Source organism: Trachurus japonicus, chromosome 16 (assembly GCF_045865225.1).
Source record: "Trachurus japonicus isolate A0001 chromosome 16, Traja_1.0".
In the NCBI taxonomy this organism is placed as follows: Eukaryota; Metazoa; Chordata; class Actinopteri; order Carangiformes; family Carangidae; genus Trachurus; species Trachurus japonicus.
This window is the reverse complement of record NC_140922.1, coordinates 7000948-7025867: the sequence shown is the minus strand read 5'-3', so window position 1 is coordinate 7025867 and position 24920 is coordinate 7000948. Positions and strand designations below refer to the sequence as shown.

The window sequence follows — 24920 nt, the reverse complement described above, 5'->3', positions numbered from 1 at the left end:
CTCTGTAGACGTGACCTCCTTCTGTGAGTCAACTTTGTAAGTCGAGTAAATACAGCGGTGGCCTGTTCCATTCTGCTGTGTAGCCAAGATGGCCACCACTGAAGGTGAGAAGCGTGCGTTGTCTCGACTTCATCATTATGATGCGCTGCTGCATGTCGCGGCACTCATCCATAAGCGCATACTTATGCACTAATAAGACGGAGTGTAATCATGGAAGTTGGCAAATTGAAACAGTTTTACAGCAGCTAGAGCAGAGACTTCACTGTGATGAACCACTTATTGCTTATTATCTGAAGTTTGTCCGTCTGTATTCTTGTAGTTCCCTGACTGGAAAAAGCAAATTACAGCAATTGATCATAAAATGAGCCCATGAATAAATCAAACACAAGAGTAAGAATGACTGTGGCTGGGGCTGGATGTTTCATTTAAGGCTCTGGGCCATGTCGGGTCCCTGTTGATTCTAGCCATGCAGCAAACACTTTCATCCAATTTGAGATGTAAATTGAACGCCTGGTAGATTTAAGCATCCATGACAACCGTTATGAAGGCAGGACTGAAATCAATATGTTTTTGATGGGAATTTTAACAATCAGATAATTAATTAACACTGTTGTCGGATTTCAGCTGGAGCCCAACCACTGCGCCGCGCCGTATGAGAGACGCTCATCCTGGCGCAGAGAGAGAGAGGAGAGAAGGCTGTACGGAGGCAGGGGGGGAGGAGCCGGAGGGAGGGGGAAGAACGAGGGAACGGAGCGCCATTGATCTGAGGAGGGAGGAGGGAAGAAGGAGGAGTGGGGAGAGGGGGAGGAGGGAGGGAGGGAGGGGGGTGTTTTTGTTCAGCTTGGCAGGTTGAGTTGAGCGATGCTGCAGGCTGGCTGGCCCATATGTCACTACTGCTTCCTCAAGCCCAGTGGTGAGGAGCAGGAGAATATGGCAGGGTGCTGTGTATGTGTGTGTGTGTGTGTGTGTGTAAAAAAGAAAAGAGAAGAAGAAAATACATACCTGAAAGAAAGAAAAGTGAAGACACAGAGAAAGAGACACAGAGAGACAGAGAGAGAGAGCAGTATCTCTGTGTGTGTGTGTGTGTGTGTGTGTGTGTGTGTGTGTGTGTGTGTGTGTGTGTGTGAAACTGTTTAGAAATAGAATGAGTAATATGCGAAAGCAGCGCAATCCATTATTTCTTAACAGGGCAGTAATCAAATACTGCTGCCTGTCTTACTCTGGCTCAAACACACAACATCTCTCGCACGCACGCACGCACGCACGCACGCACGCACGCACGCACGCACACACACACACACACACACACACACACACACACTTGTACTTCTATTTTTGTGAGGACACACATTGACCTGAACCTGCATTAGGACACACAAGCGGGCAATTATAAAAATTTGCAGATGCACCTGCACAAAGACAGAAATAAACTTCACCTCAGCATAAACACACATACACAAACACACGGCACACACATGGACACACACACATACACACACATGGAGCCTGAGCATCATGATAGGCAGCTGAGCCGGCCAAAAGCACGATTTGTCCTTCAGACCATCAGTAATGTCCTCTCACGGACAGATGTTCCTCCTCCTCCTGAGCTACAACGTTAATAAAACACAGTGATCCTACCCACACACACACACACACATGCAGTGATCCACTACCCACTACCCACACAACGACACACACACACACAGTGATCCAACCCACACACATACTGTACACACTACCATACAGTGATCCTGCCTTCTCACTAACAGACTAATGAAGCGTCCACTCTGACTGCTTTTTGACACCAGGAATTGATGATTATTTCTGATCATTTGAGTCTTTGAAGAAACATGGTGCAGTTGGATTTAAGAAAATAAAATGTGATTTTATCATTTTTCTCCTCTGTCTCTTCTTCTTTATGCAGGAGAAGTAACATATTGTTTTAAACTGATGTGAAAACGGAGGTGAAAGTAACATCATGCACAATCGATGTAAATAATAAGCAGGAAACTCGTATTTCCACTGCAACCGATATTTTCTCATGCAGGCAAAATGCAAGGTGAGCAGGAGGAAGTGTCACTTAGTTACTGTACAGTGGAAAATGTTGAGTAGTGAGGACTGAGAGAGAGGTGACAGAAACAAACACAGCTGGTTACCTGCGAAGGTACTAGATTGTCGTTTCTACTGTAAACTGTTCTGTGAGTCTATCATACACACACCTGTGTCTGCTACTCTGCTCCCAGTATCATGGTGTGGCTTGTTTAAGGGGTTAATTCCCTGTAGGCTTCAAGCCGGGTAGTGGTGGTTGTTTCCTACAGTGATGGGGATTTTCTATACTGTAGTGAAGTGGGAAGATGAGGCCATGGCTGCCTTATGCTCACATCCTGCATCCAGTAAGCTGCTGCTGCTAAAAAAACTAGCAAATAACTACTTGAAATATAACTGATGGTTATGTTGGTTTATCACACGCACTTGGGGATGCTAAGTGCACAGGAAAAGTTCAAACCAGCAAAGTGTCCAGAGCCCACAGAGAGAGAGAAAACCTGGCCAAGCTCAATTCTTCTTCATAAAGGTGATAAATGGTAGAGGATTGCTTTTAAGGTCATCAAGATCTGGCAGTTGCTCCTGGTAAGTTGGCAGGAGACAAATTAGGCCTAGTTCTCCTCTTTCTCTAGGTGCCTCCGAGGTACTGGAGGAAAGAAAAACTGTACATTATCCACAGGGAGAGGCGAATTAATCAAAAACGCTGAGATAAAAGCCATTTAAACCCTTGTATGTACAGGATGACCTTTTGAAAAATGTTTTATTTCTGAGTGAGGGACAATTTTTATTTAAATGGCATGTAATAGTTACTCAAATACCAGAGACTTCTGTTAACACGGCCTCGGGGGCTCGGGTCAGCCGTCTTACTGAAACAATCAACCTTTCTCTTCTCTTCTAAGAGTCACTGCCCACCTACATTTATTACATAATTAATCCCTCCGACTCCCACGCGACAGCCACCTGAATGTGCTCTCCAGGGTCATAAGCAAACATGCTACCCCCCCCTCTGAGACACTGTTCATGCACTGTGACAACAGCAGCTACCGGCTGCAGCCACAGAGGTGCCCTGGCTTGTTTGCAGACCAGCTCATGCAGTAATGCTTTCAGATTCACTATAAAAGCCGGCGGACAGGGCCACCAGCACGCTGCAGAGGACGGCAAGCGCTTTCCTAAATAGAAAATGTACTCGATAATCTGTTTGTTTTAAATGACTGCAGTGTTACATCTACTTCTCTGTGCATTAGAGTGTTGATGTATCCCTTCAAACACTGGCAGGCTAAACAAGGCTGGTGACCCCCGTTGGTTTTTTCTTGCGTAATACTGGCACAGTTGGGGGAGCGTGGCCCGGGCACATGACTCGGGGGACAGGGCACTGGTGCGTGGCGGTGGTATATGAATCTCTGTCACCTCAGATTAATATGAGATGAGAGGTGGTGGAGGAGGAGGAGGAGGAGGATGTCAGGCAGCCATCAGAGCCAGCCCTCTCACTCCCCCTAAAGACCAGAATGAGGCAGAGCAGTCTGCAGAGAGTCATCTGAGAGGGAAATGGATCACAGATCAAGATCTCACAGATTATTAAAAAAGTTTTTAAAAAAAATATATATATATATTATTTATGTATTTTTCAACTTTTTTTAATAATCTGTGAATGTGTTTAAATGTATTATTTATTTTCATGATAATCTGATGATTATTTCCTCAATTAAGTAATTAAACTTTGATCAATCAGAAATGTCATTACAGTAAGATGAAATGAACAAAGGTCTCCTCCCTAAGTTCTTTTTTATTAGTTTAGATAAGAAAAGCATAAAATCCTGAAAAAAGCTTGAAGCAGAGTGTGTTTGGCATTTTCACTTTGTTTCAAAGGATTAAATAATAAAAGAAAAGGTGTCGCTGTGGTTAAACCTGAATAAAAATGACTAATGCACTTTACAGGATGGTGTGCAACAACACAATCTGCTGCATGATCCGTGTAAACAGGTCTAAGTCTATAATGTTATGTTTCTGTTGTTACTGCATCATGCAAGTGTTCTGAGGATATCCTTTTGTACCAAACAAAAGATTTTTGATTATCACCGAGACAGAGTAGAGCAACTAAGTGACATTTTCTGCAGCTCAATTTTTCTTCCCTAGACTGCAAGGGGAGGAATTTTCCACCAATCACATGCAGAAGCTCAGGGCAACAGTAGAAGTCAAGTTCCATTCACTTGTGTGAAAACTGAAAAAGAAAGAACGAAGGATATAGGCAATAAAATAAATTGTAATCACAAGTGTCATCTTTAGCCTCACCATTTGTAATCTTTACAGGTGTTATTTAAACTTTGAAGGGTACTTTGCCCTGGATTCACAGTGTCAAACTGTGCCACTGAGACGACGCATGTTGTCAGCTTATCTATTATGGTTGGCAATTAAAATGAGCCAAAGGTGTTGACATGTAGGTGAGGGTGTAATCCCACTCTGGTCTGATGAAAGGCACCGCGCTCCATCACTAGGAAACAGTTCAGTGAACCAACGCGCCACAAGTTGCGAGCTACACGGGCACACAATTAACACACATTTCCATAGTGACACATTTTAGACACGGCAGAGCAGTTCTGTTCCCTGAGGCGACACCTCAGCTCTCCGGGAGGACGTCTCTCCTTCATCATCTCTCTGATGGCCGTCATTCAAAACACGACAACAACAAAACAAAAAGCAGCCGTGTGAATGGAGCTGAGAGGAGCAGAGAGACAGGTGGCCTGAAGGAGAGCCAAAGACTCCTGCCAGTCACCCCTGTGAAAGGGAGAGAGAGGGAGAGAGGGGGAGGGAGGAGGGGGATGGAGCGGGTGAGAAGATGAGGTGAAAGGGTGAGAAAGGCCAAGCAAAATAGAGAAGGAGAGGAAATGTGTGGCAGCAATAAAATGTGGAGACAGAGGGAGACGGTAGGAGGGCAGAGACAAGAGATGGAAGAAAAGAAGGATTAGATAAAAGAAAAGAAGAGGAGAGATACAGTAGGAGGGAACACAGAGCGAAAACAGGAGAGAAGGTGAGAGTGACTGATCGATGGAGGAGAAGGCGCCTGGAGGAGGGAGAGATACCAGGAGAGCAGGGATTGGACGAGGTGACGGCCGAGCGTATACCAGCCAACAGAAAGCCAGAGAGTTGAAAGAGTGTGTGTTTAAGACATAGACTGTAAAAAGAATGGACGTAGCGTCCGTGACGTCACCCATTGGTTTTGGGGAGTCGTTTTTGTGACTCAAATATGGCGGCCTGAACAGCGCCATGTTGGATTGGCCGGCCGAGAACCCGCCCACTGGCCTCGAAGCAGCTGTCCACGGAGCTGCTCGGACCTGTCACTCAACGTTTCCGCGCCCTAATTGGCCAGAGTTTTAACCTAATAACAGTAAAACGGTAGAGTTAAAAAAAAATTCACCCCCCTCAGAGTGTGTGCAGGGGTAGAAACTATCGATTGAGACGAAAAAACGTTCTGACACCAGGCTTTTAACATGTTTACTGAGGATGTAAAGTCGGCTATTTTAACATGGGGGTCTATGAGGAATGCTCCCTTCTGACACCAGCCCCCAGTGGAATCCGAGGGGATTGCAGTTTTTTGAACGCGGAAGTGAGCTTCACTTCTCAGACCGACAACTGCCCCCTTGGTTTAAGATGGGCTGATAGGAGAAGGAGCAGGAGGCGGCAACACACGCTGAGGAGAAGAGAGCCAGCTCCTCCACTGATCCTCCATATCTCCGCTATGGAAACGTGTGCTGTGATTGCTTTTTTCACAGAGCCACTGAAGAGCCCATCTAAAACGAATGGGAATAAATTGAGGGGTGTGTGTGAGAGAGAGAGAGAGAGAGAGAGAGAGAGAGAGAGAGAAGTGTGTGAGAGAGAAACACAGGGGAAGAGGCAGAGAGAGAGAGACACACACTCTGCATGAGGTGAGTGACAGGCATGAATATTTAACGTTTCTCGCTGTCGCCGAGGTGACGGCTATCAGCGCGTCAGTCCTGCCTGCGATCCATTCACAGCTGCTGCCTTATTGGCACAATTAGACAGGGATAGGGCTGTGATTAATTGAACCGGGCTCTCCATTCAGTCCCTCCAGAGCAGCACAGGTCTCTTATCGGGATCACAGCGCGCTCTATTCCTCTGAGTGATGACAAGTTGAAATGCTATTGGCAGCCGTGAACACACACTACCGTTAAGTCGCCGCCCGTGCACTCTGACTGGCCACATAAGGATTCATAACTTTGTTGACGTGCCAGCAGAGCCCAACACAGAAATATTCCTCAGTGCTGGGTTTAAATCATGTGCCATACACTAATACACACTGTATGCACACTGTGTACTACACAGACTACACGACTCATTACAAACAGATACACAGATGACAATAAAACACAAAAACTAAGATAAAACAATTAAAAAAATTGTATTACCACATAAACCCACCCATAAATGCAAAGTGCTGATGTTTCAAAGTTTGGGGCTTTAAACCTTAAATTAAAAACTATATCAGTTTATGTATATGGTCTAATGCACTTTGGGGAGATGACCTGTGGCTCTGCTCCATTAAGCGTGGTGTATTAAGTGGTATTATAAATCATCAGTCCTGGCTTTAACTGTGTTAGTCTGTGTGGAGATGTAATTCTTCAGTTGCAAGGCAGAGGTAGAAAAGTTGAAGAACAGTACCCTCTCCTGGACCGAAGAGCAAGATGAGATTTTATTCACGAGCGACAGCAGGTTTAGTGATGCACTGCCTGTATCTGGTGCATCAATACACAAACTTGGGAAATAAAATAGTTAAAGTTAATCTGCACTAACACTCTAAAAGGTATCTGGCCATCAGGGATACTGGGAGTTTTCCCAGCGGGCTGCTGGACAAGTGGGCCGATACACCAGAGTATCAATATCCAGCAGTAATGTGTAGCTGAAAATCAATCAGGATGCGTGAAGATGGGCTGTCGCCGTGACTGGTCCGCAGTAATGTGTGGCTACTGGCTGGTGCAGCCACATGTCTGAAAATAACCGGCTTGGTGCCTCAGCTGGTGAAGCTCCAGCTGCTGCCCCCAGCACCAGCAGGGAACAAGCTGAGCCCCCGGTCCAGACCCCCGTCACACAGAGACTGAGCCCTGTCCTGTCAACATGTTACATGTCAGGGAGCCGGCTACAATCATGTGTACGTTATATTAAGTGATGTTTTACTGATTGTTTCATCACCTGATAAGTGTATTTCTGGAAGTTACAGAGGATTTGTGTCACTCGCTAGCATTATGCTAGCACATGTAACATCACAATCTCACTGCTACTGTATATACTTACAGTATTCTATTACATCGCCATGAAAGAGATGGTGATGTTTATCAATGTCAATTTTTATGTTAATTGAATGATTACAGTATGATTTCAGTTAACTCACATACACACTGCTGCCTATAGAGATTTCATGTACTGTAGGTTTGTTATATTGTTTGCAGACCACATCCACTCATCTACTGTGGCACCTGTAACATCTGCTGAAGAAGAAATATTAAAGCTTCACCAGATGAAAACCTCCGGTACCTGACTATTTGATGGGAGTGTTTTTCCATGTTGGCACTTTAACTAGTGTTGAGGCATGAGTAAATATGTTGAAAGTGAGTGAGTGCTTTGTGTTGGTCATTTCATTTATGTATGCATATATTGTTTTATATTTTGTTAATATTTATTTCATTTAATTAATTATCTAATAACATTGTAACTGCAGGGTTTGTACAGTATCTGATTGGGGAGACTGAGCAGAAAGAAACACATAGGCTACTTGATCTGGAGTGGGCTGAGCAGGGACACATTTCAGGACCTTTTTTTTTCTTTTTTGCCTCAGTCTGCCCTGCCTGCTACCTGTTTTGACTTATAACTAATTCAAATAGTGGAGTATCATCCAACACAGAATCATAACATTTACTCAGATAGGCTTTGCTCTCAGTACTACGCTTGCTAATAAAGTATGTTCAAACTAAACAGCTGAAATGAAATGTAAACAGACTTCAGCTTTCACACCATTAAAAGGAATAAGGCTGGTGTTTTTCTACATTGTCAACAAATCCCACAAAAAAGACTAAAACCAATTATTGGAGTCCGTTTCTTAATAGTTTCCAACTTCCTTATCTGGCCTGTGGAACTCAGCACCAGGCCCATCTGCTGCCACTGCAGTCATACATCCTGAAAACTAGTTCACATACATAAGGTTTCATTTGTAAAACAGGGGCGGTCGTTTCCTGAAACGGCTGCGTACAGTAGTTTTCAACAAACATTGCTCAAACAGGACAGAATGGCACATTTGTGGGGGGTTAGTTTATCAATACTATGCTGTAGCACACCGGGCAGTCTAGAGAGTATTTATGGCACGAGGAGCATGTAGAGCTGATTCAGAAATAAACTTAAAGCCTGAGGTTATGAAGATGTCAGCTAGTGCCGTGGTGTGACTCATTCACATGTTTGGGGTCTGTGAGGGACAGTAACTAAACTAAAAACATGCCAGCTAGCCTGATCCTCCAGTCAGTGCCCCTGACCAAAGGCACTGGCTCATAATCTGGAGTTGGTCCCCGGGCGCTGCACCGTGGCTGCCCACTGCTCCTCAGGGATGGGTTAAATGCAGAGAAAGAATTTCACTGTACTAGCTGTATATGTGACAAATAAAGTACCTTTTACATACGGTTATTTGACACAAATCTTTTAGTTTGACCTGAATCTAAAACTGGGGTTAATGTCAGTTACTCTGATATTATCAAACTAGGGATTTCTCAGTGTCTTCTCCAACAGTAGTCCGAGTACACTAAAACACTGCAACTCCTATTCAGCATCTCTAAGTTATAATTCTAAATAGTTTATAATATACCATAATATGATATCATAGATACATTTCAAGTGCTAATTTATGTAAAGTATTTGTTAACAGTGTGCTATTTCACATCATTACCACTATGTTATACATTTGCAATTTTGTCGGTCATTATGTTAATACACTAGCCTCCAGTTATGTATGACCCAGAGTGTGTTATGGTTATTAGTAAACACATTAATAAACGCTTATGTCTGCTTATTGCTATGTTAAAACAATCTATTCTACTGCTTATGACTGATCAATATGGTGAGCAGTGAGGGTTTGCTCATCAGAATGAGAAGAGCTTGCTGGTTCTCCATTGAAAAATCATTTTTTAACTAATAAAATTACAATTTTCTTAAAAACAAATGTACAAATGTCTGAAAAACTTAATTAAGTGGGTCATGCAGGTTGGATTTGTTCCAGAGTACCCCAACATCCCAGTTTGACATTACTGGTTACACAGTTATGATCCAGTTACAACAACTCAGAGAATTAACAAAAGTTTCCGACTTCCCACTGAATTAACAACTGCCCTTGAAAATGAACCCCCAAAAGCGAGCCTGAGGCGACAGTGATCCTGGGAAGCTGGAGCGACTCCAGATACGTTCTCTGACCTCCTTTTTAATAGATAATAGCTGAAAAATAGGGTTCTCTAAGTAGCACAAAGACTGTGAACACTATCTCATGACAGACTGTGAACACAACTCCCTGTGTGTTTTGCTCAGAAAGACACATGGAAGTATTTGGTAGTGTTTACTCAAGCCTCCATGCCCAGTCGTATTCACACAGCAGAGCCCTGACACACCTCACATACTGATCAACTCTTTTGAAGCTAGTACCAGACCAGTGATTGGAGCTGGGGTTTGATTCAGCATCTGGACTCAGCGTTGAAGCTGAATCATTTTAAAGCCCCTGTTGAGTCTATTCAGGTTTGTAAGTTGCAGGAATTTCAGTTTAGAACCACAATAATCAGTCAATTAATCCATCATCAATCATTTTTAAGGCAAAATTGACGAAAATTGGATGTTTTCATATTTGAAAACAAATATTTCATGTTTGAGAATCTCATGCTTTAAACAGACCAAATAATCAATTCATCAACAAATAATCAGCCAGTTGACTGATAATGACAATAATGGTAAGCTTTATAATACAGAATAGAATATGAATATTTATTACATATAACTGCTAAGGTTGTGCCTCATCAATCATATTTACTGTGTAGTTGAATCATTGTGAATGTTTTATCTTGTTTTTTGCAAATAAAAAAGACAGAGGAGATAAAATATTTACTATAACTGCACTAATAATTCATATAGCACTGAACAGGTAAAGAGACAATATTTTTTTCTCAAGAGTTGGAGGGATGGTGAATATTGAACTTTCAGGTAGCCAGAAACAAGACTCCAAATGAATGCTAATGTTGCTACATGCCTGCTGGAGCCATCAAGTGGCAAAAAGAATCAACAAAATGCCAGATTAAAAGACACAGACCAGAGGGCATTTGGGTATTTGGACATGCATTGTAATCAGTACCAGAATTTAACCAGTTAGTGTTTTTACTATCACCTATTATACTGCTTTTACTGAAAGCAAGACATACAGCAAAGCAAGGAAACTCCTCCTACAGTGTGTAATATAAAGTAAATGTACTATAATACAGAATATCACATACTTTATATTGTATGCAAATAGGATTTGTATTCAACAAATCCAATATATTTTCTCGGAGTCTAAAAATTATTCTTTTGACATCACTTATTCATTAAATGTTTAATTTTTCTCTACCAACACAACAACCAGATATTACCAGGTGGTCTGAACTTCTGTAACCAATGCACCTTAGGAACTTTAGTTAGTTTTAACCATAGAATCTATGTTGTGGCTTTAAGTTTAGAGTCAATGAGCGAACTGTTTTCTGAGTCACACAATAAAAACATTGAAGATGTCAGGAAAAATTTCTTTACTTTTATATTTAAACCTTTATGTATACATTTGTAAAAACTATATAGTTTTAAGACTTTTTTTATACTATTACTTACTGTTTGCTTTCACTATGATTTTGATTCCCATTGTATACGTTATGTCCTGTATATAGCATAATTCATCATAAAGTTTAAAGACCTTGGCTGAAACCAAATCCTGTAAGGATCCTCGTTTGGATGTTCAGTTTCTGAATACAGGCTGTGTGCATTTCTCTGTGGACTGAAGTAACAGAGAATCTCGACTTGTTTTATAATCAGAAAACACATTTATATAATGTAGGACCTTTAACTAGAAACCGGTGCAGTATAACCAGTACCAGTGTGTCCCTGGTGTGTGGAGTACAGTACCTCCTCCTGGTCCAACATGTAGAGCTGATTTCCGGCGCTCACACGGAGACGGGGGTTCCAATGGTCGTGGGGTGGACGGTCGGGAGAGGGCCGGTCGTAGATGGGGCGGTCGTGCAAGGGGCGATTGTAGGAGGGACGGTCGAAAGAGGGACGGTCGAAGGAGGGACGGTCGTAGCTGGGACGGTCGTAGCTGGGACGGTCGTAGGTGGGACGGTCGAAGGAGGGACGGTCGTGAGCGGGACGGTCGTAAGAGGGAGCTTGGAAGGAGTGGGCGTGGGAGCGATGATGGTGATGATGATAGGAGGGGGGGACGGCACACCTTGCATCTGGACGGGAGAGAAGGAGGAGAGATGGGTGAAGGGGGGGAGAGGGAGGAGAGAGGGAGGAGAGAGGGAGGAGAGAGGGAGGAGAGAGGTCAGTTAGGATCATCGGTAGGAGGGTTGTGATGCTGCGACACGTCTGTCCTCATAACATCAGTGTCAGGTGTCATTACACTGTGTGGATCTGCTTGAAAGAAGGTCAGCAGACATTACGGCGGTGAAGCTGTACAATCTGACAGGCTGAGATGTTGGAAAGAAGACGCGGGTCAGGATTGGTACAAGATGATATACAATATAATTTACGGCAGGAAGCCCAAAGAGCTTTTAAAAAGGAGGTTACACCAAACTTCAACCTCCAAGACAGTGAATTCCAAACTATTCTGTCAAACAAGTAGGATCACAAAGAGTGAATTCAGCAACAATACAAATAGGTCAGGCATTCAGCACTAGCACCATTACCTTCTGCTAGGGCCATTACTTTTCCACACACACCCACACGCACTGTCACACACACAGTGTCACACATGTATCTCCACAGCTGCTGATGGTCAGCTGAAAAACTCAGTAGAACCCATGATAGAGGCAAAACATCACAACAGAGTCACATGCGGCTAGAAATGAGTTGTGGAGAGTTGAACAAGCAATGGTTTGTTAGCCACTCCTACAAAGCTTAAAGGGATAGTTCAACATTTTGGAAAATTGGACCATTGCCATAATCCCTATAGTCATGGCAGTAGGTTTGTTACCTTTAATTGTCGGTGCAAGATATTTTTAGAACGGCGGAGCAGGGCCGCGAGCTGGTCAGAGCTACGCTACGGAGGCTCATGGGATTTCTTGGTTTCCCTCATCAAACTCATCAAATACACAATCCAACAACTCCAAAACGCTCTGGTGGACAAGTTGTGACCTGCACATTCACCACGCTATGAGATAATAACAGAACGTTACGAGACAGAGTTGTTTTCAAGGTAAATTCATGCAGAGCTGCTGATGCGCGTTGCCTTCAGGGGCAGTTCTTCAGCAAGCAGTCTCTGCATTTGCCTCAAAAACAACTTGGTCTCGTAATGTTCCGTTATTATCTCATAGCGTGGTGAATGTGCAGGTCACAACTTGTCCACCAGAGCGTTTTTGAGTTGTTGGATTGTGTATTTGATGAGTTTGATGAGGGAAACCAAAATATCCCATTAGCCTCCGACTCCGTAGCGTAGCTCTGAACAGCTCTCGGCTCTGCTCTGCCGTTCTAAAAATACAGTAGCTTGCACTGACAAATAAGGGTAACAGACCTACTGCTATGGATTATGGCAATGGGCCAATTTTCCAAAATGCTGAACTATCCCTTTAACACACCTCAAACCAGTTCAGACTGGATCTTTTTATGGCCTTTCATACACAGCATGTTACAGGTGGGGATGATGTGTCTTTATTCCACCTTGTCGTCTTTTACACCAGCAGCACAGGTCGTCCCAGAGTTGACATAATGATGGGTCTTCTTCATCACAATATAGAGGTATCTCTGTATAAAAAGGGCTTAATATTCACAAGTTCTCTCCTTCCCTTAGTTTTTGTAAACTCAGTCCAAATTCACACACAAGCCAGAAAACAGATACAGAAGATCAGACAGTGTTTAGGACTAAACACTGGGACCCCAGGCAACTGAAAATGCAAATAATAAAAACCTTCGCTCTCTGAGGTTCATTCATAAGAAGCAGAAAACTCAATGGTGACTCTGCAAACACACTCTTTGGATTTCTCTCTCTGTGCCTGTTGGTTTTATAGTCAAAGCTAAAAATGATAATTGTCTAATTGCAGCGGCCCTAGATCCTGCTCGCTACCAAAATCTAATCATCTGTTCCTTGGCCCAAGGCGGTCCTGTCCACCAAGTCTGCTCCTCCGCTCCTGTGATATCCTGCTGACAGGCAGACAGACAGAGAAACTGAGCTACAATCTGCTCAGCGGGGGGGCAGGGGGGGGACATTATCTTTGACGTTATCCCTGATACCGATGAGGATCATTTAAGAAGATGTGGTGGTTTAAAAAAAAAAAGAAAAAGAAAAAAGAAAATGATATCTGAGGGCTCGGAGCTTCGGATAATTAAAGAAATTGATCACACAGTATTGGAGACATTAATATGGATTTTTTTTCGCAGGTAGCTGTTTGACTTCTACTTAAGTGAAAAATGTGCGGCGGAGGACCGTTGGTAAATGAGGCACTTTGTCTTTTCTTTCTTTGCTGCTGTCTAGGTTTCCTGCCCTTATTGCTCTGCTTTAACTTATGTTTTAAGGAAATACACCACCGACACTGACTAATATTGTATCCACATAGAATAACTAGGATCTATTTCCATAGAATTGAATTCATTTATACTGTGTTTTGACTTGAAGTTGCAATGCTATATGATTCCCTGCCTCAGCCTCTGGAACGTATTCATCCCACTCACTCTCTGCATCTAAAGGGCCTCTCTTGATGGATCTGTTCTTTTAATATTGACCCTTTAAAGACTCCTTATTTATTATCTTTGTTTAAGCTGTAGACATTTTTATTTCTTTTCCATGGAGCGAGAGGCAGCAGCGGTATCTCTCCGCATTCCTCAGATTAGACCGCAGAGCATTTTAGAGTTTTCAGCTACGGATACAAAAGCAAACGTCTTGAGGCAGTTCTCTCACTTCAGTCCGCCTTATGCTGGAATTCAAAGACTCTCTCGTCCCTTTGAGAAACAGTCCAGTGAAACATGGCTGTGAACAAGCCAGCCACGATGCACTGTCTTCACACACACTGCCAACAGGCTTAATCAATTGCTCTTGTTTTAAAAAAAACTGCTTGATAGTCAAAACAGAAAGATAACGCACACACACACACACACACACACACACACACACACACACACACACACACACACACACACACACACACACACACACACACACACACACACACACACACACACACACACACACACACACACACACACCACTCCACTATCATCAAGATTACATTTCCTGCTCCTAGATATCCAACAGCTGATCTGATAAAGAGCATCATCTGATTTTGAAACAAAATCCTGGGGTAAAGGAGTGGAGAAATGCCTCTGCAGCCTCTCAGTCAGTTTAAGGAACATTCCCAGAGTGGCTCGCACCTCCTGCACCAAGGAAAAAAACACATTCACACTTCACACAGCATCTACAGGCTTTACTACAAGGCCAGCACACACACACACACACACACACACCAACACGTTCAGGCAGTGAAACAAAGACGCGGCGCTCACAAAATACTAGATCAAAGTTTACAGCCCCCAGTTCACACTTGACTCCCTGACAGTCACCACAAACATACAAGTATGTGACAGTGGCTGAGGCTCTGCACTGAGCCAGAGAGAGTCACCTGCAGCCCACAATGCAACACTGAAGCCTGTCGTAGCCCATTATTTTACTGCATCATCACTTCTCTGACCCCACCCCTCTCTCTTGTTCTCTCTCGATGCCAGACAACTGACGGCTTCACTGCTTCTCCGTCCTCCGTCAGAGTGGAAAGGCACAACAGGCAATCATCTAATTATGGCAAAAATAACAACTCGGTTGATCTTTCAGGTTCCTGTTTGAATTATGAATCAAGCTGCTGAAAAATAGATGAGCTGCTAAACAAGCACAGCTAATTAACATGGACCATTCAAGGCCTGGAAAGGAAGCATGGAAAAGTGGATTGTGAAGGAACCAGGAACTTCGTGGTCATGTCATTTTCATCACAGCGGAGGAGGGCCAGGTCAGAGGTCACAGGTCACATCAACCAGACACACGGATGATGTGATGGAATACATTGAAACACTCGATTACCATTTTGTTCAGTCCTTTCAAGTTGGACACAGGCAGAGCAGGAAATGAAAAAAAGAATAATATGATGTAATGTGAATAATTTGGCTGGACAGAAACTTGGGGCCATAAATATGGGCCACTGTGATGGGCTGTGTTAAAGGGTCATGATAGCCTCGGCTCAGCCTTTGTGTCTGTGCGATTTAACAAAATGCAAGTGACATGTGGAGTAAAAATAAAGGGATGTTCAGAGGATGTTTGACATCCCACTGATTTATTTTCATTTTATTAGATTCTCTTTCCTGAGGAAAAGTTTTATCACAGGGCTTTCTAAGGGTTTTAACTAATTAATATTTCCATTCTTAAATAAACGATTATGTTCTTAATTAATTGACCAATCATTTGATCGTTACAACAGAAAAGTGTGAAAAATATCCACCGCAATATCCTGAGGAATGAGATAATGTCATCACATTGTTTTTACCAACAAAGAATTATTAGATTTACAGTACAGTATGTAGGCCAGTGGATCCCAACCTTTTTTGGCTCATGACCCCATTTTGACATCACAAATTTCTGGCAACCCTCGATCACATGCAGTCATGTGGCAGCAGCCATCAATCATGCATCAGCTCAGATATTTTTATATGCTGCATTTTACTTCAACTCAATTTATATTCGAGTATAGGTGAAAGTAAAGAATACAGTTGTTTAAGACTGTGTGTGGTGTTTTTTTATCATAATTTCAAAATGAGTTAAAATAATATTTTCATCAATTATTCTTTTGTATCAATTACTAGACATTTCAGGCGACCCCATTTGAATTCCAGGCGACCCCATGTGGGGTCCTGACCCCAAGGTTGAAAAACACTGATGTGGGCCAAGAAATGCAGAATACTGGGTACATCTTTGATTTAAAAATGTTTCAAATTACTATTCCCACTCTTTCCACTACAAAGTTTTACTGATAACCATAACTTAAAAAATAAATAAATAAATAAAAACACAAATCTTCAATAATTTCACATTTTGTTACGCTAAGGTTGTTTATAAAATAGTTTTAAGCTGTTTCTGCATTTATATAAAGGTCTCATGACTGATAATATGAATGACAGAGAACAAAAGACGCTGAGGAAAGCCAAGGGCTGAAACGAGTCCGTTTGACACTGCTGTGCGTTTAATAAATGTTATAAGTTTTTATTGTGAGTGCTGACATTTCAGTTTTTTCTTAAAGGGATAGTTCACCCTAGAATGATATTTCGCTCATTATCTACTCACCCTCATGTTGACTAAGGGCTGGAAGAAGTTTCAGATTCCTCCGTGGCTTCTCTGAGTTACAGGGGGTCTTGACGTAGCAGTGCATGTCCATATAACGGTTGCAAAGGGACACCGGAGCTCTTCGTAAAAAAACACACACAAAAAAACATCCAAATACCTCCATGATGCTCGTATGTAATGTCCGTCTTGTGCTGAAGCCCCAAATTGCGTAATTGTCCCGAAAAAAATTAAATAAGTCTATATTTTAAGCTTGTTTGTAGCGGAAGCTTCTCGAAGCTCCTCTTCCTGGTCCGTCCAAATCTCGCGTGATTTGCGCCGGCGTCAGCATGCGTCAGTGCGGTTACTGCGAATTTGGGGCTTCAGCACAAGACGGACATTACATACGAGCATCATGGAGGTATTTGGATGTTTTTTTGTGTGTGTTTTTTTACGAAGAGCTCCGGTGTCCCTTTGCAACCGTTATATGGACATGCACTGCTATGCCGAGACCCCCTGTAACTCAGAGAAGCCACGGAGGAATCTGAAACTTCTTCCAGCCCTTAGTCAACATGAGGGTGAGTAGATAATGAGCGAAATATCATTCTAGGGTGAACTATCCCTTTAATATGAATAATAAAACCATACCAAGAGGAGTAGGAAACTGGCTGCAGAGCTCATTTTTAGTTTGAGTGGATTGTTTTGAGGTTATAAAAATATTTCTGCTGCATTGACAGGACTCTTCCTAGAGCTGCTCCCCCAACCACACCGGTGTCCAGTGGAGAGGGGGCTTGGTGAGAGAGGACAACACTCTGCCTGAGCCCCAGAGATCTTGTGTGGAGACTGGAGACACCTCCATGAGGGCAACCATCAGTGGAGCCACTGGACTGTAGCCTCTCCTCAGTGGAAGACATGAAAGACACTTGGAGTTTGGAAAAAGAAAAAAACAAACCAAAAGGACTCTCAGATTATGAGAAAAAAAGATTCTCTGCTCAGGTGAGACCCAGATTGAACTGTTTAGCCTCAATTCTCTGCATCATGTCTGGAGGAAACCAGGCATTGCTCATCACCAAATGGTGAAGCATGGTGGCAGCAGATACGCACTGTGGAGGCGTTCTCCAGCAGTTGGGACAGGGTTGATGCAAAGCTGGACGGAGCACTCACACACCTCAGGCTGGACCAAAGCGTCTCCTTCAAACATGACAGCTTTACGCACAAAACCAAGGCATGGCTGGACTGGCCTATAGGAACGACCGTGGCCCGGGCAACAGAGCCCTGACATGAACCCAATTCAACATCTCAAGAGAAACCTGATAATGAGAGGATCTGCAGAGGAGTGGCAGAAAATCCTCAAATCCACGAGTGCAGAGTCACGTCATACGAGCAGAAGATTCCAGGCTGTAATCACTGCTAAAGGTGCTTCAACTAAGCACTGAGCAAAGGCTCTGCATACTAAAACAAAGTGATGCTTATGGAAGCAGATTTTCATCTTGTTTGACTGAAATACCATCTGTAATCTAGCATACTGAACCAGCATAGAGTACCTATCTATCGATCTATGGTTTTTGCTCTTTTAACCAGCTCTTACTTCTTATATTTGCACAGCAGGTTCATATTGTATCTTCTCTTCAGCAGCGACATGGCTACATATTTTTGCTGCAGAGGTAAATTGTAAAATTGTCACAGGATGCATAAAACAGATGTTAACATCGTCTCCACATTTTCTGAATGGGTGGGAATAGGCAGTTATGGTGATCTATCCCCAACTTGCTCCACTCTTCTTCTGAAATGTTTTATATTCTGGATGTTACTGTACAGTGAACTGTAGAAGCAGATATGAAAGATGCTGAGTAAGCGCACTGGTCATTATCACAAATCTTCAGAGAGACACAGCTGTGTGGGGATTGCTCTCCCTTTTCTCCAAAAAAGCACCTAAGCCCTCGAATCCAAACTTTGCAACTGAGCGGAGCAAAGTCATGATTGGAAGATATCCACTGGGGGATAGCAGCGTGAGTCATCCGCAGCCCAATCTGCGCTACTCTACTGTAGGCCTACCTCTCCACCCCCGAGGCTGCCTATTAAGGGCCTGTGAAGCGCAGTGGACAGAATTTCAATGAGTAGACTCATTCTTCTGTCTGTCTGTTCGTACGTTCAGGGTGCGCATGCAGGCTCGCCTCTATGTTGCATGAATATACTGTAACGGCTTGGCACAAGCAGAAGTGCTGAGATGCTTCTTTTCGCCGCTCATCTTCCTCCACCTTACTCTTGTCTTTCATTCGCTCTCGACAGCTTGTGCTCTGTTTCCCTCGCTCGGGCCTTTGTTCCTCTCTCTCTCTCTCTCTCTCTCTCTCTCTCTCCTTCCCTCTCTGTGGACTCTTTTCCCTTTTCTGCCATCCTTTGCAGTTTACAAAGAAGAGGGGCTGTGCACCAATCGGATGACTGGTCAGCCTTAGTCAACGTTGTCATTACTGGAACCCGACAGGCCTAATGTTGATTTATACACATCGCTGAGCTCCAAAACAGCGCTAAAAATAAAGCTCGCAATATCCCCGGGCCGCCCAGGGCAGATAATGTACTCCTGCAAGCATGGCGAACCAAAGCAAGAAGGCACCACGCAGTGCACATGTCATTACTGTGACCTCAGCTGCACCCGCATCGCATATTATCGCCTTCGGATGGATCATTGGGAAATATTGCAACGGAATACAGATGTGATTTTGCCAGGGATGAATATATGGATGGCGGCGCCAGAGCAGATGCAGCGCTGCACTTTGAGAAGCTGTGAGTCAGAGTGGTGCATATGTGCGGTACAGTACACTGCTGTCAGTGCTGAGTCAAGGGGGGGATGTCAAGTGTCAGCAGCGGGGTCACAGAGGCCCAGAAGAACCTGGCTTCTTGCTGAACAAGCGCATTGGTCGTGCCCTCAATTCCAGCTATGTGCCGCAACGGACTCATTGGACTTGCATTCGCTTTGGCCATGCTAGTAGATTGGCATGAGCATGCGATGCCAGAAAATGATAAAAATCTACTGTACATTCAGAAAATCGGGCCTCGCTTCATTAAAAGGCAATCAGTATAATTTTTCTGCTCCATAGCACAAAATTACCTAAATATATCTGTAGGGGGTTGATAGGTTTGTTGATCAATAACAATTACTCAACGATTACCTCACAGGGTGGGTGAGACCTCTGGCTTTCAAAATTCAATATCCAGCCCGTGCAATTTAAAGCGCTTCCAATTTCACCGCCTCCCTTAACACAACTGCTCCACAAATAGCTCAAAGATGAAGCAATCAAGCAGGTTTTCCACTAAGAGAATGACAGTGCCGGTGTTTTCGCAACATTTCGAATCATGACACCACATCTGCATTTCTGACGGATCTGGGCTTTAATTAGGCATCTCTATTGGACGAATGTGACTTTATTCGTGTAAACTCCAGGCTACCGTCACCCACCGCTGGAGTCGGAGGCAGTGTCAGGCTTGAGCGGGAGATAAGTTGTACCTGTGTTGCTGCAGTTACAGCAAATTACTTAATGTAATTTTAATGATCACATTATGAGGTATATAAACCACTTAAACACCTGTTTGTACATTTTCTTTTCTAACCTTGATTATGATAGTTTGCATTTTCCTTAGTCTGCCTGTGCTACAACACACACACACACACACACACACACACACACACACACACACACACACACACACACAAAGCAGTATCTTTATTCCATGTTGCTTGTCGTGTGATTTCTGCTCTACTGTATTTGTTTCTTTCTCTCCATCTCTATCGATGTGTAATAATCAGTGGAATATTGCACAAGTTGTTTGTAACGTTGCTCTCCCTGCTATAACTTGACATGAGAGTGGGCTGATCTGATGCAGAAACAGAACAACGCTGTCATTCTTCATCGTCCCCAGGCCTGAGGGTAGATATGCCTTCATCTCTTTTTCAACTGTGCTGCTAGAAGGAACAAACTCATGACTTGGAGCAACAATGCATTTGAAGAGGCGGGTCCGTCCACTGACACTACTACACAGCCATGCAGCGCAGTGGTGTGGAGATGGCATTTAATACTTCTGAAACGAGATCTGAATTTGTCTTATGAAGCTGTGTTGTGTCCCTGTGTGATGCCCACACTTTGTATCTCTGTGTAGGTGTGAAGGAGTAGCAGCTACCTACCTCAGATACACCAGTAATGACCAGCAGATAGAGACTGACTGTTAGCACTACTAGCTCTACATCAGTAGTCTGCCCACATTAGTGCTCTCTTGATCTCAGTTGTAAATCTGTATTCTTCAGTACCTTCACCTCATTCATTATCATTTGAATGTAAAGTCACATGGAGCCGTGGCATGGTGAGGCAATATGACTGAGTGAACGAGACCAAGACCAGTCACATCATGGCCCACAGCTGATCCGATCAGGAAGGTCAGCATCAAAGTTGATACTAATCTGAATTTGAATCATTGCATTCCTGCTTTTTAGCCTCGTTGTTTTGGTTTTACGGCCAAAAAGTTCCCTCTCGTTCATCTTTTAAAAAAAATACTACGCTGCACGACCTGCCAGGCACCGAAAGAAAGCAAAGGTCCTCCGATCACATCACTCCAGTCCTCATCCAGCTCCACTGGCTCCCTGTCCACCAACGGATACAATACAAGCTCCTCCTGTTAACATTCAAAGCTCTCCATAACCTGCCCCCCCCTTATCTCTCTAACATGCTTCACCCATATACCCCCCCCCCCCGTCCACTCCGCTCCTCATCTGCTGCTCTGCTCACAACACCCCCGTTCAAACTTAGTTCTTTTGGTGCTCGTGCTTTTAGCTGCTCAGCTCCCAGACTTTGGAACACTCTCCCACTACACGTCTGTAATCTGGACTCAACTGCTACCTTCAAGTCACACCTCTTCAAAACTGCCTACTCCCTTTAATACCAATAGTTCATCCATCCGTTTAGCCACCTAAGGCGACCTTGAGTGCGTTGAAAGGCACCAACAAATAAAATGTATTATTATAAGTGCGTAACTTGCCACTGAGCAGAGCTGAAACATATCTTCTGGAGTGTTTGGTGGCAAAGGCCGAGCTAAAAGAAGAGGGAACATCGAGATTTATAATCATCAGGTGCCTGGAAACACAACTCTACATCAGTACTCGTGTCGCTCTTTAAGCAACTGGTTGCTAACGTGCTAGCTATGGAAACATGATGATCTAGAAACGTGTGTGTCAGAGGTGAATGTTTTTCAGATTGTGGTGAAATTCTTCTGCCCTCAAGTGGTCGAAACCGTGGATTAATGCACCTTTAAAACTGAAACTCAGATTACGACTTCTACACATTTACCACCTCCTCTGTGTGTAGATCCACTTCTGTTGAGCAGCGATGGCCACATTCCTCTGATTTGCCTCTACCTCCCCTTCATGCTGCCACTTTTTCTACTATACCCTTGCTGTCAGGCTTCAGGGATCGTTTACTAATCACTGCAGCCACAATGTCTTCGGTTTACCGTCCAGTTTACACTACAGTATGTTCACATACATATGTTTGTGCTCATAATTGTGTGTATTACAATAAATATGTTTATTATGTTTAATACAGCTTCTACACTGAATCCACTCCAGCCATGAAGGAGAGATGTCAGATGACAAGACGGGAAGATGGGGGTAAAGGTGTGTGTGTATACTGGATGTAGTGCATACTGTATGTTCATGTGTGTGTGTGTGTGTGTGTGTGTGTGACAGAGAAAAAAAAGTGGGGGTGGGAGAGATGGAGGAGAGTATTCTCACCTATCAGATCATTCACCCAGCCCTCGCGCGGCACGTCCCAGGTTCCCCATTGCTCACCCAAAGCGTCCACACGGCGTCACTGTTGCTGCGCTGCTAGCGCCTTGAATCCGCCCCCAACTCCACCACACAGGAAACAAGGTTACTGCCCAAGAGATGTCACTTCCGAAACACCCACTCCCGCTCGCTTGCTCGCGCTCGCTCCCTCACGCCCCCAGCCTATTGCCATGACAACCGAGAAAAGAATAGAATATAAGTGAGTGTTAAAGAGACAGGGAGATCAGAGAGACAGGGAAAAAGAGGGATGGAGAGCGAAAGACAGGAGTGGAGGACAGAGGGACAGCGAGGAATAACGGGGGGGGGGAGGGAGGAAGAGGAGAGCGCGAGGATGGACAGAGGGAGGGGGGGAGAGAGAGAGAGAGGGAGAGAGGTGAATGAGTGGGCGGGGAAAAAGATGGATGACAGGAGAGGATGAGAGATTGAGGGAGAGAGGAAGCATGTGGTGGGATGTGATCAGGGGGGATAGGGAAGAGGAGAGAGAGGTGCAGATGCTGTGGATGCCGCGAAGAAGGAGAGAGATAAATGAAGTGATGAGAGACGGAGAGAGGGAAAGAGGGAAGGAAGGGAGGAAGGAAGGAAGGAGGACACTTTTTTGGGAATAGGGAGCCCATATCTTGTTCCCATAGCAACACAGCCATCCATGAAATACTGACTTGTACCTCCCTCTCACTCTCTTACTCTCTGTTTCTGTCTCTCCATCCCTCCCCCTCTCCCTTTCTCTTTCCATCTCTAACTATATATACACACACACCATGAGCGTAAGTTGGCACAGAGTATGTATGCAGTAATCCAGGCTCTGCAACATTGTCAAACACATCAAAAGGCACCACGTTTACCATCAGTGTACAGCTCCGCCGGAATTAATCTGCATTCTCACACTGCTACGGCCGAAAGTGGCCCTATCTTGGAAGATGCTTCTAAGTCTGACTTAATACAACACTCACATGCCATATGTAAGTTCAGAGAGTTACTGCTGGTGTAATCACTCCCCCTCTCCATACTGGCTGTGATATCTTCCCGGCACAACTACGCGGCCAAGGCAGGGGTATGGAGGAGATCAATGATTTCTCACAACATGTCGCCTCGCCGCTTTCTAACACAGAGAACCAGCCTTCACATGTTATGAATGGCAAAAAGTCCGTTGCTGGAAAAGGGAAGAGATGAAGTGGACACAACTGTGTGCACTTTTGGAGAGAGCATCCTCAAAGTACGGTGGCCCAGAGAGCTCAACGCGCTGCAACTTCAGATAACACACACACACAGAGACACAAAAGTGTCGCTCATTCAGAAAACAACTTGATAAATTTGACAACACATGCTGCAACAACTTACAACACCTGCAAACACACAAGTGCACTGTTTCTGGGGACACAAAACAGAGACGGACCGGCCGTGGCAACCTTTGCACAATACTTATTGACAAAGAGTTATGAGGGCGGCCATACATAGGTGTTTTTTTGTTTTTTGGTCCCTTCAAACTCTGCAGAGAAACAGACCGGGTTTAATTCAGAAAAAATATCCAATCATTGGTTGATCTACCAGAGAAAAATAATGTTTGTGTTCTGTTTGTTCATTATGTGGTCTGTCAATATTCATGATAGCTTTTTATTTTTTTTTATTTTTTTTACTTATTCTAAAATGTTCTAGCTTTAATACAACGCTCACATGCCATATGTACGTTTTATTTTATTTACTTATTTTTAAATGTTCTAGTTTTAATTTATTTAACCTCCTGAGACCCAGGAAAAAAAAGTTTTTTGATTTTGATTTTTTTTTACATAAATTAAGTGTTGGGATGGTAAAGAACAAATTGCAAAGAAAAAAATCTGAAATTTTTATTTTATTTTAATTTTATAACCTGTGCACTGTAGTGTACAACAGGACTATATTGTTCTCAAACGTGTAATATTTTGATGCTTATAATGTACATGGAAAGACTAGAATTATCATGTAAAATACAGTAATACATCATAAAATCTAATGTCAATTATAGGGTTTTCATTCTTTTTCATCAACTACACTATTTATCTTTGTGATTTCATCATTAGAGATGGTATTTCATTGACCATTCAGACGTTTTAGAGCAAAAGACAAACAGGTTGCATCTTATGCTATTTTGATTAATGCCTCAACAAAAGGCTTGTTGTCCATCCATGAACAGTTTTCATTGCTTAATCATTATTTAGAGTCAAGAACAAAATCAAGGTACCTGTTTTCTGGAGTATATTTCCATGGGCATTAATTTTGCACTGATTTAAAACCTCAAAACCCTATGTTTTGGTTTCGGCCCATAGAAACCAATGGTGCACCACGTCAGCTCTTTGTCTTGATCTCCCTCATCTGGCTCTTCCTCATCTGAACTTTTACACTCTCCTACAGGGTCATCGTCTTACCATGGACTCTTATCCTCTGATAAATCAATTTCTGAATCCCCCTCAACTATTTAAGAATATAAGAATTTACTCAGCCTCTGTCAATGAGCTG

General features: G+C 43.4%; 1 protein-coding gene across 22 annotated transcripts in view; it reads right to left on the bottom strand.

Annotated features, from left to right (window-relative positions):
* syngap1b (synaptic Ras GTPase activating protein 1b) overlaps positions 1–24920 on the bottom strand; it is a 154581-nt gene that overhangs the window by 100866 nt on the left and 28795 nt on the right. For all 22 annotated transcript variants that reach the window (XM_085803589.1, XM_085803590.1, XM_085803591.1 and 19 more), the window contains exon 2: positions 11224–11549. In XM_085803589.1, the coding sequence (XP_085659715.1) occupies positions 11224–11549 (326 nt within the window). The remainder of the gene's footprint in view (positions 1–11223; positions 11550–24920) is intronic.